General features: G+C 36.6%; 1 protein-coding gene across 11 annotated transcripts in view; it reads left to right on the forward strand.

Moving 5' to 3' along the window:
- The window catches only part of FRYL (FRY like transcription coactivator), a 161,085-nt gene that overhangs the window by 13,981 nt on the left and 131,710 nt on the right, over positions 1-15,394 (forward strand). For 10 of the 11 annotated variants that reach the window (XM_058837366.1, XM_058837369.1, XM_058837368.1 and 7 more), the window contains exon 1: positions 12,905-13,127. The exons of the other annotated variant lie outside the window; for it this stretch is intronic. In XM_058837366.1, coding sequence (XP_058693349.1) covers positions 12,953-13,127 — 175 coding nt within the window. In that variant the 5' untranslated portion in view covers positions 12,905-12,952. Of the gene's footprint in view, positions 1-12,904; positions 13,128-15,394 lie in introns of those variants that run through there. 11 annotated transcript variants of the gene reach the window in all.

The raw sequence follows: 15,394 nt of genomic DNA on the forward strand, positions 1-15,394 counted from the left end.
TTTCTTGGCTGCTTTGCATGTCAGGATTTGACCAGTAGGAAATAGATATGCATTGATGTTAAGTACAGGGCAACTATTGCCACTAGCACTTCTGAGCTGAAGTGTATATAGAGAGATCCAACCAACGTCTAAACTATCCTTCAAAAATAATGTAACACACTGCTTTTCTATAGTCAAGTGCTAAAACTGATAAACCATGCCTTCCTTTGGGCTTGGAACAGAGGATACATTGGTACCTCTATACAATGTATACCTGGATACAGGACGAAAATATTGAAGTGCTGTTCTTGATATGCTATTTGCTATGTGGACTTCTGTATTCAAAACAATTTTATTATTTATATATTCTATAGTACTTTATAGAATGTAATAGATTTTAAATTCTATTATTAAGAAATTATTAATAATTAGAGTATTATATGTTCTATAATATTTCCTCATAGCTTCCACTTTTCTTTATTTTGTATCATTCTATATATTCTGTGCAGCAGAAGCATACAAAAAAAATAGAATTTGAGTGCATGGTAAGATCTGCCTTTGGAACATCTCCAGTATATCTTGTACCCATGTTTGCTTCTGTTACTCTTTTTCATTTCTAGTTATGTAACATACTGATTTGCTTAACTGTCCTTTGTTAGAAATTTTATAACATGACTGTTTTTGTACTGACGTATTCTTTCTCTTAAAGTGTGCTAAATTAGTTGCTGCAGATGTTTACCTTAAACACCGTATCTTGCTATTGCCCAAGGAAGGCAAGTTCATCTTTGGAGTAGGAGCTCCAAATCAGTCTTTTAAATTAAACAGAAAAATGGAGGCAGAGGGTTTGAGAACATTAGTATAATTTTTTACTGTAAGTTTTTCTTATGTGCATGTTTACCTTGCTTAGGACAACTTTAGTTTTATCTAATTTTAAAAGTTTTTAGTGCTTATGTATGTTTCTACACTTCTATATGTTTATACAGAAAAAGGGCTCCAATTACAAGCTTCAAATGTTCAAGTTTGAATTGTATAATTTTTCTTTATTGGGAGCAAGGCTGTCCAGTACTGATCTAATTTTTGGAATACTTTTCAGTAATTATTGTGCTTTTTATACTTGCTGCAAGATATTTAAAAAGCAATCAGGTTTAAAACAAATATTCTTATCACTGGATCTTCAGTGTTTATATCAATTGTCTTCTGTATTAAAAGCCCACTGTGTTTGTGTTGGCAATAAGCATGTTGTGTTTGGGGTTTTTTTTTGTTTTTCACTTTAGTGAAAAGTAGTCTTTCAGGGTCTATTTTCCTGTTGGAGAATGCAGAGAGTTTTATTGAAGTGCTTTCCTTTAAAAATATATGTGATAAGAAAAAATAATATAGATGGAAAATGTATCAGTTGCCATTCTTCTTCAGTGCTGTTAATTTACTATCTAGAATCAGTTTCCTGATCAACCTTGTTGCTAAGGGCTTTGTCCAGTCAGGTCTTGAAAAGCTCACATGACTTCTCTGCAAAATTTACTGGAGTACTAGTTATGCTGAAAAGCATATTTCTGTAAAAGCAATTCTTGAACAGTATTCAAAATAACTGATGTGCCTGTTAATACTTGTCAAGCATTTTTGCAGGTGTAGCACCTAAGTTTGGTTAATTTCTTTTCCAGCATAATTAATAATGGACCATCATGAGGACAGAAGTGTGGTGGTTTTTTAAATGTATTTTATTTTTTTTTTAAAAATAAATTCTTATTCTTCCTTTTTTTTCCCTTAAATAATTATTTAGGATTAAAGCAATATGTGTTACTTATTACTCTGCTCAGCAGTTTCATTAGTTCTGTCAATATAAATTCTAAAGTGGCTATTGGAAAAAGAAACAGAAAATTTAAGCTATTTTTTACCACAAAAATACTGTTAAGAGATAGCTCAGTGAGCCTTGCTGCATTTAATAAGGCTTTTTGTAGGCTTTCCTCCTTGCCTCCTGCTTCATTTGAACATTTGTTTTCACTCTGATGCCTGACTAGAGGTATGTTTCTGCTGAAGAATTTTGTAGAGCATACCTAATTGTAGTGACAAATGACTTGCAGAATGCCTCACACTTGATGCCTTGTATTGTTCAAATAATGTGGAACATCTGAGGCACATCTACCAAACAAACCCCAGAAGACAGAAATGCTAACAGGGACACAGAATCTGAGGTACTCTATCTGTGAAGTGGGAAAGTTGTCTGTCAGACTAGAGGGGAAAATACTGTTGAACCTGTCTGGTAGGACTTACTTTTCCTAGGATACTGGGGACTTTGTACTTTGTTTTTGTTTGTTTGGGTTTCCTTTTTAGGCAGCATTCAACATTCATAAATTTTCTGTTCTCGACATTTTGTAAAGCTTTTTCTTTTTGAACTTATTTTCTGGCATGAAGAGCAGCTAAGTATCTTGATAATGAGCAATAAATTTTAGTTAGATTTTTTTTTTTCTCCTTTTGGCCACTTTTTTAAAAATGTAATCTGCTTGTATATTGAGCATAATATACAAGGCATTACCTTTGGGTGAATTTTAACACCCAAAGTGAAATACATTTGGCCTTCAAAGGGACTAGACCTGTGGTGAATTTATTTTAATAATCTCATTATGCATCAGTAGGAAGATGGTGGAGAAGAACTCTGTATGCTAACTAATTTTGCTCTTGCTTAAAATTGCAGTATTACAGCCCTTTTAAAATATATGTATATACACACACAGCTATCTGTATCCATATACATCTTCAACCCTTATTTGTAATGCTTTTTTTTTGGTCAGGCAGCTGTTATATATTGGTTGTGGAGATACTGCTGTTCTCCATTTGCAGCCAGCAACTATTAGCTTGAAAGCAATTCATTTGAAGAGGTGCTTAATTTAAAAGTAACAGTAACTTCTACATTAAGGTGTAGGGTAACTGTACAAGTTACAGTAAAGTCTACATATTAGAGTTTGAATCTATGATATATAATGGAATGGAAACCATAAGTCTTTAGGGAACTGGAAAATGCTTATTCCTTGGTTCATAGCTAATGAAAACATTGTGTGTCTAAGTAAAGCATGTCAAAGATAAGACAGTGGTATTTTTTTCCAGAGGTTTGGGTAAAGCACAAGTGATGCAGCTACTTCTGATATCTCCTGTGTAGCTGCAGAGCTTTCCTGTGGAAACTGAGTTGCAGTCCCTTGTGCCTCTGCTCATCAGGGCTTTATACACTTTGTACATTTTATACACTTTATACATTTAGCCCAGGGCAATTTCCATGTACAGTGCACCACTGGTCATGAAGTCCTTGTCTCTGCTATGCTTAGGTCCTCCTCAGTAGTGCTCTGGCTCAGAAATGCATAATGAAGTGCAGCAAGCCTTGCTTCTGATGCACAACTGTTCCTTTGATTCGAGCCACTCCATAAAGAATATAAGGATTCAGTCTAAAACATACAGCAAAGTTAAGGAAGGAATACCAGGGTTGTGTGAGGAAAGGAGCCTTCTCCCTTTCAGGTGTACATAGCTCCTGTTCTTAATTTTAACCACATTTCTTTAGCTCTTCTGTGTGAGTGATGGAAGCTAATCCTAGCATGGACAAAATGACAGTTGTCACGCCTCTTTTTACATTTCCTTAGGGAGGAAGTAATTCCAGTTTGTGAAAATTTTTGGAAAAGAATCCTCCTGTCTTTCACGTTTATGGTTATGAGTCTTTATGGTTATGAGTCTTTCAAGTGAAGAAAGCACTCAGGTGTTCTTTAGTCTTTCTGATCTCATCATATGATTTTTTCTTTAAATAAAGGAGTTCTTCCCTTCCTTGGTAATCATGTCCTATCAGGTCCTTAAATTTCAGTTTCCTCTCTCCTCTTCAAAGGCAGGTGACTTTTTTTCCTTCTTGCTTCTAACAGGAACAGGCTTAACCTTTCCTTCAGATAGGTAGTACAGCAATTCTCTTCCATCATGAGGAATACTTTTGTAAATCTTTTACAATACATGCTAATCTTGTATACGTTTCTTCTGGCATTAAAAATTAGAATAATCCTTTTAATCTGGTGATATATGCAAGTTAAAAGTATGCCACCCCTCTTTTGTCTTAATCTGAACTTCACAACTTGCCACTCGTAATACCATGCCATACCATTCCATAGATCCACTTTAATGTGTGGTACTTGGGTAGAACTATTAATACATGGAAGTGCCTTTTGAGCTTTGTTGTTGCCCCCAGGTGATTGTCAGAATGCCTGAGCAGTAGGGCTGGTGTGTAGCAACAGTAGCTTTGCCGTGTTTGCTGTCTCTTAAGCAGTCTGATCAGTGTTCTTCTGCAGTTGCAAAGTCAGAGTGCTGTGTATTGCTTCTGGGGTTTTTATTTTGTTTTATTTTTCTTATGGTGATCTTGTTTACTGTTCTTCACTTTTATATATCATTTACTCTGATAATATGACTACATTTACCAAGCTAACCTACATGGTTGTGCATATGTACATAAATGTTCCATATAGGGTAGAAACTGATGTTTTCTCTTGAGTGCCTCAACAATTTTTTTGTTTAGTTCCTTCATCTTTCTGTGTTGTTTTTTTTTTTTTTACTTATAAACTTTGATATGTTGAGAATTAGTTACTCTAGCACTGCATTTAGTGACTGTTCAGTTATTTGCTAATAATCAAAAATTGTTTGATTTCAAACTTAGGGCTTTTTTCTCCCCTTCTTACTAGAAACATTTTTTGAACTTTAATTTAGTACCTTAGTTGGACCCCTATTTCATCCAAGTATGCTGTATCTTTCCAAATAGGAAATTAGATTTCATCTGACATCCAACACTGAAAGTTAGAATTTCTTCTGTGCTCAAAGCCCTGAAACCAAAACCTCACTAAACCTAAACTATATCTGTTCTATTTCCTTTGTAGAAATTCTAAAAGTGCAGATTCTCTGCCTCTTTTCTTGTTTTCTGTTAAACATGAATGACATTTTGCAAATGTTTATGTATTTAAAGCTACAATACTGTGGTGTCCATAGGCTCATGTGAAATTCTACTGGGAGCATCCTCTGCAGTATTTGGTTGTTGTTACTGATTTTTTTCCTCCTCCTTAAGACAGTAGAGAATCATATATTAATTAGAAAACAAAACAAAATCCACCAAAAGGCTTCTTACTTTGTTCAATGGAAACAATATCCCATAGCATTCTATGCTTGCTAGAGAAAAAAACTTTACTCGCTTTGATGCATACAGAATTTACATGGAAGAATTGCTTGAGTTAATAGCAGGTATTCATGTGATGTATTACTATGGTAAATCATAGTCATGTGCTATCTGATAAGTAAGTTCCTTAAGTATCTAATTTTTCCCCTGCCTTGATTTTAATATAATTGTTGTGTGTCCCCAGTAAGGGGAAGGCGTCTTGGTCAGACCAGGAGTGAATTTGTTTTCCTTTGATACAGGTGCCAATCTTTCTGTAAGCCACAAATGTTGAAGGCTTCAGCCCTGAGTACTGAAGTACAACTACATTTACTGTAGGGTTGGGGCTGTTTTCTATTCAAATCTAATTGCATAGTTCCATCAGCAGAATTTATTCTTTCTGATTATGTTCAGATTATCAAATGGAAATACATTCAAGTTACAAAGTAAAAAGAAGGGGCAAAGACATTTTTATTTTACAGGAATTGGAGTGTTGTTCCTTTACCCTGAAGGAAGTCTTTAATATATGATTTAAACAGGAATACTGCTTCTTAAAAATCTAAAGTTAGGTCTTTTCAATTGAGGAATCTCATAGTGCTTTAGAGATTATTATTTCTGTCTTTGACATTGAAAAGAAGGGAGGTTTGAAGTTCTGTCCCAACACATATGTGGGCAAACAGACAATATCTAACTTTTAAAAATAATACTCTGTTAGGAAGATAGATACAATAGTTTGAACTACCTCTAGATAAGACTAACTTTGAAGTCTCACACTTCTCTGTGAGAAATAATTTGATAATCAACTTGATTTAGCTACTGTTGCACAAATGGTTAGCAAATACCTAACTTAAGAAAATGAAGTACTTATTTATTCTGTGACTATTTTAATATTAGTCCATAAATCTTGATCTCTATTGTGACCTGCTTCTTTTGGCATGGTGATTTTGTTATGAGAAAGAGATGACATTATGAAATTCTATATAGGAGGATTGTATGTTGCATGAGATTTAGAAATCCATTGCTCCTCAGCTAGTATAGATCCTGTAATATATTTATCTTCCACAATATGTAATGTTTCAGAGTTTTAGTAGCATGGTCTGTATAAGAGAGCCTAAATTAGTAGAGATGTGAGCATGTCTATCCACATGAATGAACTTGTGAATTCAGCCACCCAGGTGAATTGGATTTTCTTTCAAGTGGGTTGAATATTAGTTTCTACTTTCTATTTTGCCATATAGATTAAACTTCCCATGGCCATGTTTTGAAAACCTAGTTAATATCGGAAGAGAAGAACTAAAATAGATGGGAATGACGAATGCTATGTAGATCAAGACAGAACCTATATTTAATGTAGGCATAGAGAGCTTTTTCCTTGCTATTGCAAATGGAGCTTATCCTATGAACTCACTAAGCGTGGTTTTGTTTTGTTTGTTTTAGTTTCTTTTTAAGTAATAGAAGTGATGGAGAAAAGTCACAGTAAAAAAAAAAAGATAATTATAGTTCCCCCAGGTCAGTAGCATTTTAAACATACCTGCCTTGAATAAAATTTTAAGCAATAAACTAGTTAGGTTAGGCTTAGTAAGGAAAGCAGGATAAGTGTGCTGTATGCAGTTTTGGGGTTGGAATGAAGGTTATTTTGAGCAGCGGAATATAGATTCCCTTGCCATTTGACTTTTATGCTTTTGACATGTTTTTAAAAGGTGGCCATTCAAACATGAGGAAATTTTGCTACAGTTTTGTACTTTTATCTAGTGCTAGAGAAGCTCTTAACAGAGACTGTGACAATGACTGTAAAAATCATCAACTAAATAGCCCAAATATTTGTTTAAGAAATACATGTTGACCCACTGTTTTTGAGTAATTCTGGAAATATATGTGTGCTTGTCCTCTGGTTATCGCTTACTATGTTCTGGCTGTCCTTAACATTGGCTGTCCTCTGTGCATTAACAATTGTCAACTCTTGTTTTTTCTGTAAAGCACTTGAAAAGCTTTTGGTAAAAGTTCAGGTCTCAATTCCTTAGAGATCAAATTTCACAGTAGTGTTGCCATTGTTGTTCTGGAAATGAACCTTTGGTTTTAAAATGTTGCTTATTTTAATGTCCTTTATATAGATATCAACATCGAGATTGTCATCATTCACTTTGATTATTTTATAAGATAAAAAAAACTGGCTACTATTGTAATGGGATTGTGTAATGATGTCTTCTCTTGCTGTTTCTACTTGTGTGCAAATGGGTATGGTACAGGTTACGTACTGCTGCAGGTTGTTATTTGAAGAAAAATCTGCCAGTGGGAGACATTCATAGGTTTGGAAGATCTTGTGCAACATATCAGTACTTGGAGCAAGCGAGAGTTTAGCAACAGGAAGCCCAGATCCTTATCCTGACTGAGGATTGTAGAAGTTGTAGGGTAGACAATACCTTGATCTTCTCAGGAACTCCTAATGAGTCCAGGAAAACATTGTATTCTTTCATGTGACCTCAAGATAAGAACAGTTGAATTAAATTAATTAAAACTAATACATAAATGCTAAAAATTTGGGGGCTTTTCTGTTAAACAGAATAATATGGTATTCAGTCAGTGAACATAATGGTTTTATGTTCAACTGCTGATGGATATATTTTGACAGATATTTCTGGGTTTTTTTCTTACTAATGCTAGATAATCAAAGCCAAACTCTGAATCCTACCCTCCCAAATCATTCTCAGAAATTTGCAAAGAATTATTCTTCTTCCAAAGAAAAAAGCCCCACAGGTTTCTTCAAAAGAAACTCCAGCCCCCATATAAATCAAATAAATACAGCCTAGGTGATTGAAAGAAAAGTGAAACTTTACCAGAAACTGATTGTTTGTTTCTTTCATTTCTCAGGAAATAGCTAGCTGTGTCTAAGGAAAGCATGGGAATAACTGAAACTGTTTACATTTTTACATTAAAAAAAAAGCAGTAAACCAAAACTATAGAAAGGTTAAATGACTTAAAGTATTTTTTATGCAAAATAATAATTGTTTGGTGTACACTAATGCTGTGTTCAATAGGTTTTATATGCTATGTTCAGTATAGGATGCATAGTTAACACCCTTAATCTCAAAGAATATTAACGTTTCTTGAAAAGCTGCCGAGAGAGAGACTACTTTGCATCACTTGGCCCACTCACTCTTTCAAAAGGCAAAACTCGTACCCTTTCTTTTACTCTGAGGTCTTTCCTGCTGAAACTCCTTTGGTGATACCTCCAGTACCAGTGTCCCAGCAGAAAGGATAGTTTTGCTTTGTAGGTTTTTTTTTTTGGTGTGACATTCTGTCCAGTTAATGTTGTCCTGTTGCTGAAAAGCTGGGAGAAAGCACAGGGTCCGTGTGCCAAGAGATGTGCCCACCCCATTGCAGTGTTTACCTAAAGGGAGACGACAGAATCATTTAGGTTGGAAAAGACGTTTAAACCACCAAGGTTTACACTTTGCTGGCACAGAAAAGCCTCCAGCTGCGTGGTTGTACCAATGGCCGTACTGCCAGCATGGCTGTTGAGGAATACGTTCCTCCTCATATGTGGCTCGCTGTGCAGCCCCAGGCTGAGCTCTGCGGAGCCAGGAGCCCGAGGCAGGAGAACGTGAGTCCCTTTGTACAACGAAGGGCACGGGGACCTGTAGTGCCAGCCAGGGGACCAGGCACTCAGAGACCCCAGACATCCCCGTGCCTAGACTGTGAGGGTACAAACACCCAGGGGATCATTGGCTCAGGGTCCCTCCTCGGAGACATCAGCTCCAGCTGTTATTTGCGATTTAATTATTGCACCATGATTAAATTATTTTAAGGATTTGGACTGAATCGGAAGCCTGAAACTGCTGTGGGAACCCTGGGACAGAGCCTACAGGGAAACCTCGTCTGCCTGTGAGTGTGGGGTGTGCAGCTACAAAGGGGCCGTGGTGGCAGAGCGGCTGTGGGGAGTTTCCTTGAAATGGCTGTATTTTGGAACACGTTCCCACCGTGCTAAGCAGCAAGTTCAAGCTCCCCTGAACTTGTTGCCTTCTGCGGGGGCCCGTGGAATCGGGCGCAGTTCTCCTGTGTTCCGTGCCGGGGCGGTGTGTGCGGCACGGGCAGGTTAAAGGCAGCCCGCTGTCAGGCCGGCAGCTCGGGGCCCGGCGGCGGAGGGCGCAGTGCTGCCTCTGGCCGCGGGGGGGCGCTGCGGGCAAAGCCCGGGGGGGCTGCCCTGGAGAGCCGCGGGATGCCCGTGGGACCGGCGGCACCGCGCTTCCCCCGCCGCCAGCGCCCGGCAGCTCTCTCGCCGTCCTACGTGGTAAATATAAAACAAACCTTTACCCCCTCTCCCACAGCAGGTAAAGTTGGGCTGGCACGGTGGAGTAGTTTTAGAAACATTTCGTGTTACAAAGCTGCAGGTTTGCAATGCACGCTTCCTCGGGAAGAGACCTGTCAAATGATGTGCTGTTTGTGGTAGGCTATAGGACCTCTAGGCGGTCTTCCAAAATTGTACTTCCCAATATCTTGTCTGGTTCATAATTTTATTTTGCTATTATTATTGCTAATTCTAGCAATTCTTTGCACATGTGAATTCAAGTTACTTGCAGTAGTCCTCTCTCAGGGTCTTTCATTGACTGTATTTTGTTTTTTCAGTATTTCTCATTCTTGGGATGATCCTCCATCAGCAGGTTCACCTGCTTCAGTGGATTTCTATGCACCCCTGCCAAAAAGTTTGGATATCTGAGTTCTGAAAGGTCTAATCCAAGGAGACAGTGCTCTGGGAAGCGCTGTTGTGCTGTGATCATTCACTGGGTCCCCCACTACTACACTGCTGCATGTTTCATGATCTGTAATCCCTCCTGATGGAAAGTTCTGCTAATGTGGATTCCTGTTAGTGAGAGGTGCAGAGCTCAGGTGTTATCTTGCACAGCTAGTGATGCAAGCATCAAGAACTGTGGCAGGGGAACCCCAATTGACTTCAGGAGGCACTTCAGTGCAAAATCAGTCACCTTTTGACTGATTGAAGTCAACAGAACTTAAGTGGAATACACATGAAAATACATCAAAGAACTTGCTGTAATGCATCGAAGAGTTCTAAGACCAAGTCTTCTATTTTTTAATTTTTTTTATTTATTTAGAGGTTCCAGAATAACAAAGTGTTAAAATTTATTGAATAAGGCTTTTTGTCACCTGTTTTGGTTTTGTTTAAAGATGAATTTAGGTGTAATAGTTGTAAGACTTCTGATATGTTTTACACTGACAGATTATCTGTGAAACTTGCTCAGGTTATATAGAACCCACAATTTTACATTGTCCTGTTTAATAAGATGGTAAGAACAAATGTGTATGTGAAATGATGTACCAAGACAAAAACATAAGCCTTGTATCTTGCCTTCATTTTTTATAAAATGCTGTTTTCATAGAACATAATGAAGTATAGAAGTCCTGGAATTAATCTCCAGCCATCCATATACATATATAAATATACACTTATGTACTCCCTGCTATCTTTTGTAGAAAACTTCTTGATGTTCTTAAAAGTCAAAAGCCACCCTGAAGGAAAAATCAGTCAAAAGCTTTTTGATAGATCTGTTTTGTATAAGCTTTATTAGTTTATCAGATTTAGTCTTGAAATATGATCCTTTGTATGGAGGGTGGTTTTTATTACTTGCTTGTGTTTTGTGTGACCTATTACTTGAAAGGCTGTTGTTTTCTAATTTTAAAAAAGTATAGTTTCAACACCTAATTGTTTTTTAAATTGATGAGTAACTCATGACATATGCTGCATGTTGTGTAAAATGTCACACCTTGTGCACTTAATGTAAGTGGTGCACTAAGTGCTTGCACTTCATGTCACCTCCACCTTGTGTCCACACGCATAAGAAAATCTCCATAGGGTGGTTAAAAGCATTTTGATATCTAGTTTGAGCCTTTCAGAGGGTGTTTAAGATGGGTACAAAGTGAAACATCTGGTTGCCCCATCTGTAAACTGCACTTTGGCAGGTGGATGGCTGGAAGCATTCTCAGTCTCATGGAAGAATCTGAATTTCTCTCTTGTTCCCAAATGCAAGAAACTATAAAGTAAGTTTGTGGCAAGATTTCAAGGGCAAAAAAAGAAATTCTGTAGAAAATAATGCTGTTACGAATAAATGATGGCTTGAGCTTGTAATGACTCATGATCTGTTGTAATCACAAATTATCTTTGTGGTATCTATTATTTGTTTTGAAAATACATAAACCCACTTCTCCAAATGTTTTTGTATTGTGGAAAAAATACTGTGAATGAAATTGTTATAGGGAGAATTTTGTGCTTGATCTCCCTGCAGGAAGTGGTATTCTTGCAATATGTCTCTTATGATAAGGTCAGAATTTTGTATTCATTTATAAGGAAAAAATTGTGTAGATGTTTGTATTCATTTACAAGGGGAATTTAGACTAGCTTGGATATCTGGGGATTTTAATGCAGGATTGACTAGAAAAGACATTTTCAGTCTATATAGAACTTGAGAAATGTCTTAGATGGCAACTTTAATGAACTTGTACCAACTTTCTCAAGTTGTGATGTTCTGAACCACAGATGTGGCAGTTGAGTAAGACTGACAACTTAATCCAGTTGAGCAGCCCCTTGTGAGCATTAACTGAAACTATGGGACTTAAAACATTTTGTGCTGTATACCTTTCCTGGACTACTTTTTTTTTTTTTTTTTTAAGAGCTAAACAGTAGTGAATTTCAGATTAAATACCTTCTTTTAGGGAAGGTATAGAAGTGTGCTATGCTGCATGTGTAGTTTGGGTAATTGTGTTGCATGCATTCAGCAATGTCTTGGACACTGTGCTGCCTTCATAAAAATAACAGAATTATGCAGGCTGCCACTGAGCTGTTTGGAGCGAGTATTTAGTGTACTTCCTCTGAGCAGTGTGTACAGTCTTTGATGGCAAATGAAGGAGGAATATTGCCTAGTATTGTGTCTGTCTATATCCACTCTCTGTAGTAAATAAAAGAATGCTTTAAATCAAACAATGATATGTGTATTCCCAATTGTAGAATGCCTTAAGGAACATTCTTCTTCTCTGCTAATATATTTCATTTGTCCTTGAGCTTTCTGCTCCAAATGCAAGTCATCTTTCTGGCTTCTGTAAGCTAAATATAAAACAACATTTAAACTTCCTGAAATAAAACCAAAAAACTCAGCTAAACCAGGCATGTATAGAGAAGTAGCCCTAGGGATGGATGTTTGGACAAGAGACAGGTTATTTCTGTACTTGAAGTTTTCTGGAAGGTGGTGCAAATATTTTAAGTGGTAAAAATAGCACTAGAGTCTCTGCAGAAAGAGAACTTAATATATGATAAAAGTTAGTACTTTTGTAGTTAGCGGCTAAAACTGTATGAGAATGTGAATGGTGATGTTATATACACCAGCTTTAAAAACAAAGTGCCTAGACTTTCTGAATGATAAGTGTTATCTTTCAAATACAGATGAATGCTCTCTGTACACTTCATGAAAATAAAGAGCTATTGAACTCTGTCAGATATGAGTTTGCAAATGTGTTGTGAATTTTTTTAGTGCTTAAAATTTTCCCAGTGCTAAATGGTGCCTCCTTGGCGTGCAGAGTTTTGCATGCATTGGTTAATATATAGACTTGGTGGTGTTTGGTTTTCTTATCAGTCTGCACAGTTAAATGTCTTTAGAATCTGCCTTGGAGCAGCTGGCCGGCAGCTGACGCTGCTGTTGGCACCACCCAGGTTTGACATGACATCACCAGAAGTCCACCTCTGTGCTCAAGGAAGTTGATTGGGAGCCACACTCTGTGGAGCATAGCTGCTGAGACCACAGAGGGCATGTAAAAATGGAATTCCTGAAAAAAATTGTTCCCACTGCTGCTTCTGGTGATGTTGTGGATGTTGGGAGTACAGCCCGTGAAAGCTCTCCAAGGCTGCTGAAGATGAGACGGGTCAGACTGTTTTCACTAGGACATACAATAGATGAAGACGAGGAGACACATATTTTACATCCTGAATACTGTATGTATCCATATGATCAACCTGGTGAAAACTGATTGCTAAGCTCTTTCTTCAGATCATGGTTATTTTGTTAAACTGACAAATTTGATTCTAAATAGCCTTTTTATCAGAGTTCCTATGATTATGGTGTCTTGAGATTTAGAACTATTTTTTCATTGATGCATTATCATTTGTGAGTGACCTATGTGGAAGCAATTTTTCAGGATTTCTAATTTTAGGATTTCTTGTCTTTGCATGCCTGTATGACTTCATTCCCTCTTTTTGGGATAAGAATATGCTTAAGTTTTTAAACTGTAATGTACATAAAATTAGGCACTAAGTTGTCTAGACAGAAGTGTGCTACACAGAGATCTGTGACTGCAGTGCAAGGTGTGAGTTTTGTCATCTTTTCTTTCCCTGTTTTTTTGATCCCTTAAGTTTTCAAAAGCTTTCCTTTTAAGAGTTTTTTTTGTCTCAAAGTAGTGTATGTTTCCCTTTTTTAGTGTTTTGAAGATTGCACATTTTTAGTAAACTTAATATGTAAATAAGTTAAATAAGAATATGGATATTGTGTAGAGAATTTTTAACCTCAAGAATGTGGGTAAGGTTGCTTTTTTTGGTTGATTTTTATTTTTTTAATTTTTTTACTATGTGTTAGTGGCTAAATATTACAGTGTATTGTACTAATAAAAAGTAGAATTAGTTCATGTTTCTTTTTCAGATAGTACAGCTGAGTGGTAATGGAAAATTCAGTTTTACTTTTTTTTTTCTTTTTGCCTTCAACTAAAATAGTGCAGTCTTGAGCCTTTATGGTCTTGGATTCTGCTGGCTGTCAGATGCAGTTTTTGCCTTTTGCTGTGTGGTTGGATATTTTCAAGAATTCATTTGGCTTCTAGATTTTTTTTCCTTACCTGCATTTTTTTTTCCTGTCTACCTGCAGAGGTGGGAGATTGAGACATTTTTCTCTCTGACTGGGTGGTGAACTTACAGCCTTAGGTAACTAAGCTTGTGGTGGTGGTGGGAAGAAAGAAAAGGATTTCCTTGGAAAGACTTCTCTTAGCCTTTCTGATGGTAACATGAACCACTTTTTTCAGTGCATCAGGCTGAGTAAGATAGGCAGCTGAGAAAAGCAGGGACAGTTCTGTTCTGTTAAACAAGTTGTTCCTGTGCACAGCAAATTACAACAAGTTAATGTTTTAATGCTATGGGTTATTGAAGGCTGCCTACACAATAAAGTCTGTTACGGCTGCCTATATACCTGAAAACTGATCAGAAGCCCATGGTGTCTGATGGTGAAAGGTTTTTAGCCTCATTTAACTTGGAATGTTGTACAACAGCCCTGGAGTTTATAGTTGGATGTCACTGTGAATTTAATATCTCCATAGGTATGTCTCACCAATCCTGCTTTTCTGCTATATTCTCATTTCTTTATAGCTCTCAATTTAAAAAGTATTTTTTTCCACATGTTATAATTTCAGAAGAAATAGAACTGTCTTTGGGTCAGAGAAAGACAATTAAAGAAAAAGGAAAGTAAAAGAAAATGCTATAGGCTGAAGCCTGTAGACAAAACATATATATACTTTCATCTTTGTTCAGTGTTTTGTTGACAGTTGGCGCAAATAAGGATAATAAACATAGAATAAACTACTCTGACTGTTAAAGATGAATTTTCCTCTCTTGGTCATTAAATATGTGCCAAATGTTGACTATTAGGAGTGATTTTGTAGAAACCAACAGTGCCTGACTAATATTGCTTAATAGTGTGATGTCATCATTTACGAAATGAAGACTTAGAGTCTGTTCTGGGATCATGCTTTTACAATAGCAGATAGTAGCTGAATCCTCTTTAAATTATCTGCTTATTTCTATTTTTGTATCTTGGTAATGGAATGAACTGCTCTGCTGGAATAGAGCAAAAGAACTACTGTGTTTACCAGTTGGGTATGCTGCAGAAGGCAGGTGCTGACCAAACAGGTAATAAAACAATAGAATTATTTGAAAAAAACATTGTAAACATTTACTTGCTCATTGTTGACAAATGTGGTGTTAATGCACCACAGAATTTAATACAATAAAACTGTCAAGGAACTCAGTAGTTTTTTAAAGCTAAGGTGGTTTGTCCTATTAATATATTTGAATTTGAGAGTGAGTGGGGTTTATTATTTTTTTCTGTTTACTATCTGTTCCTTATTACTGCTATTTAAGATTTATTTTTTTTTTTTTTTGTTTCAGTGAGAATTTAGGGGAAATACTGAGCCTGACAATTATTTTTAAGTATAACCATATTT

This window comes from Poecile atricapillus, chromosome 4 (genome assembly GCF_030490865.1).
Source record: "Poecile atricapillus isolate bPoeAtr1 chromosome 4, bPoeAtr1.hap1, whole genome shotgun sequence".
Taxonomy (NCBI): Eukaryota; Metazoa; Chordata; class Aves; order Passeriformes; family Paridae; genus Poecile; species Poecile atricapillus.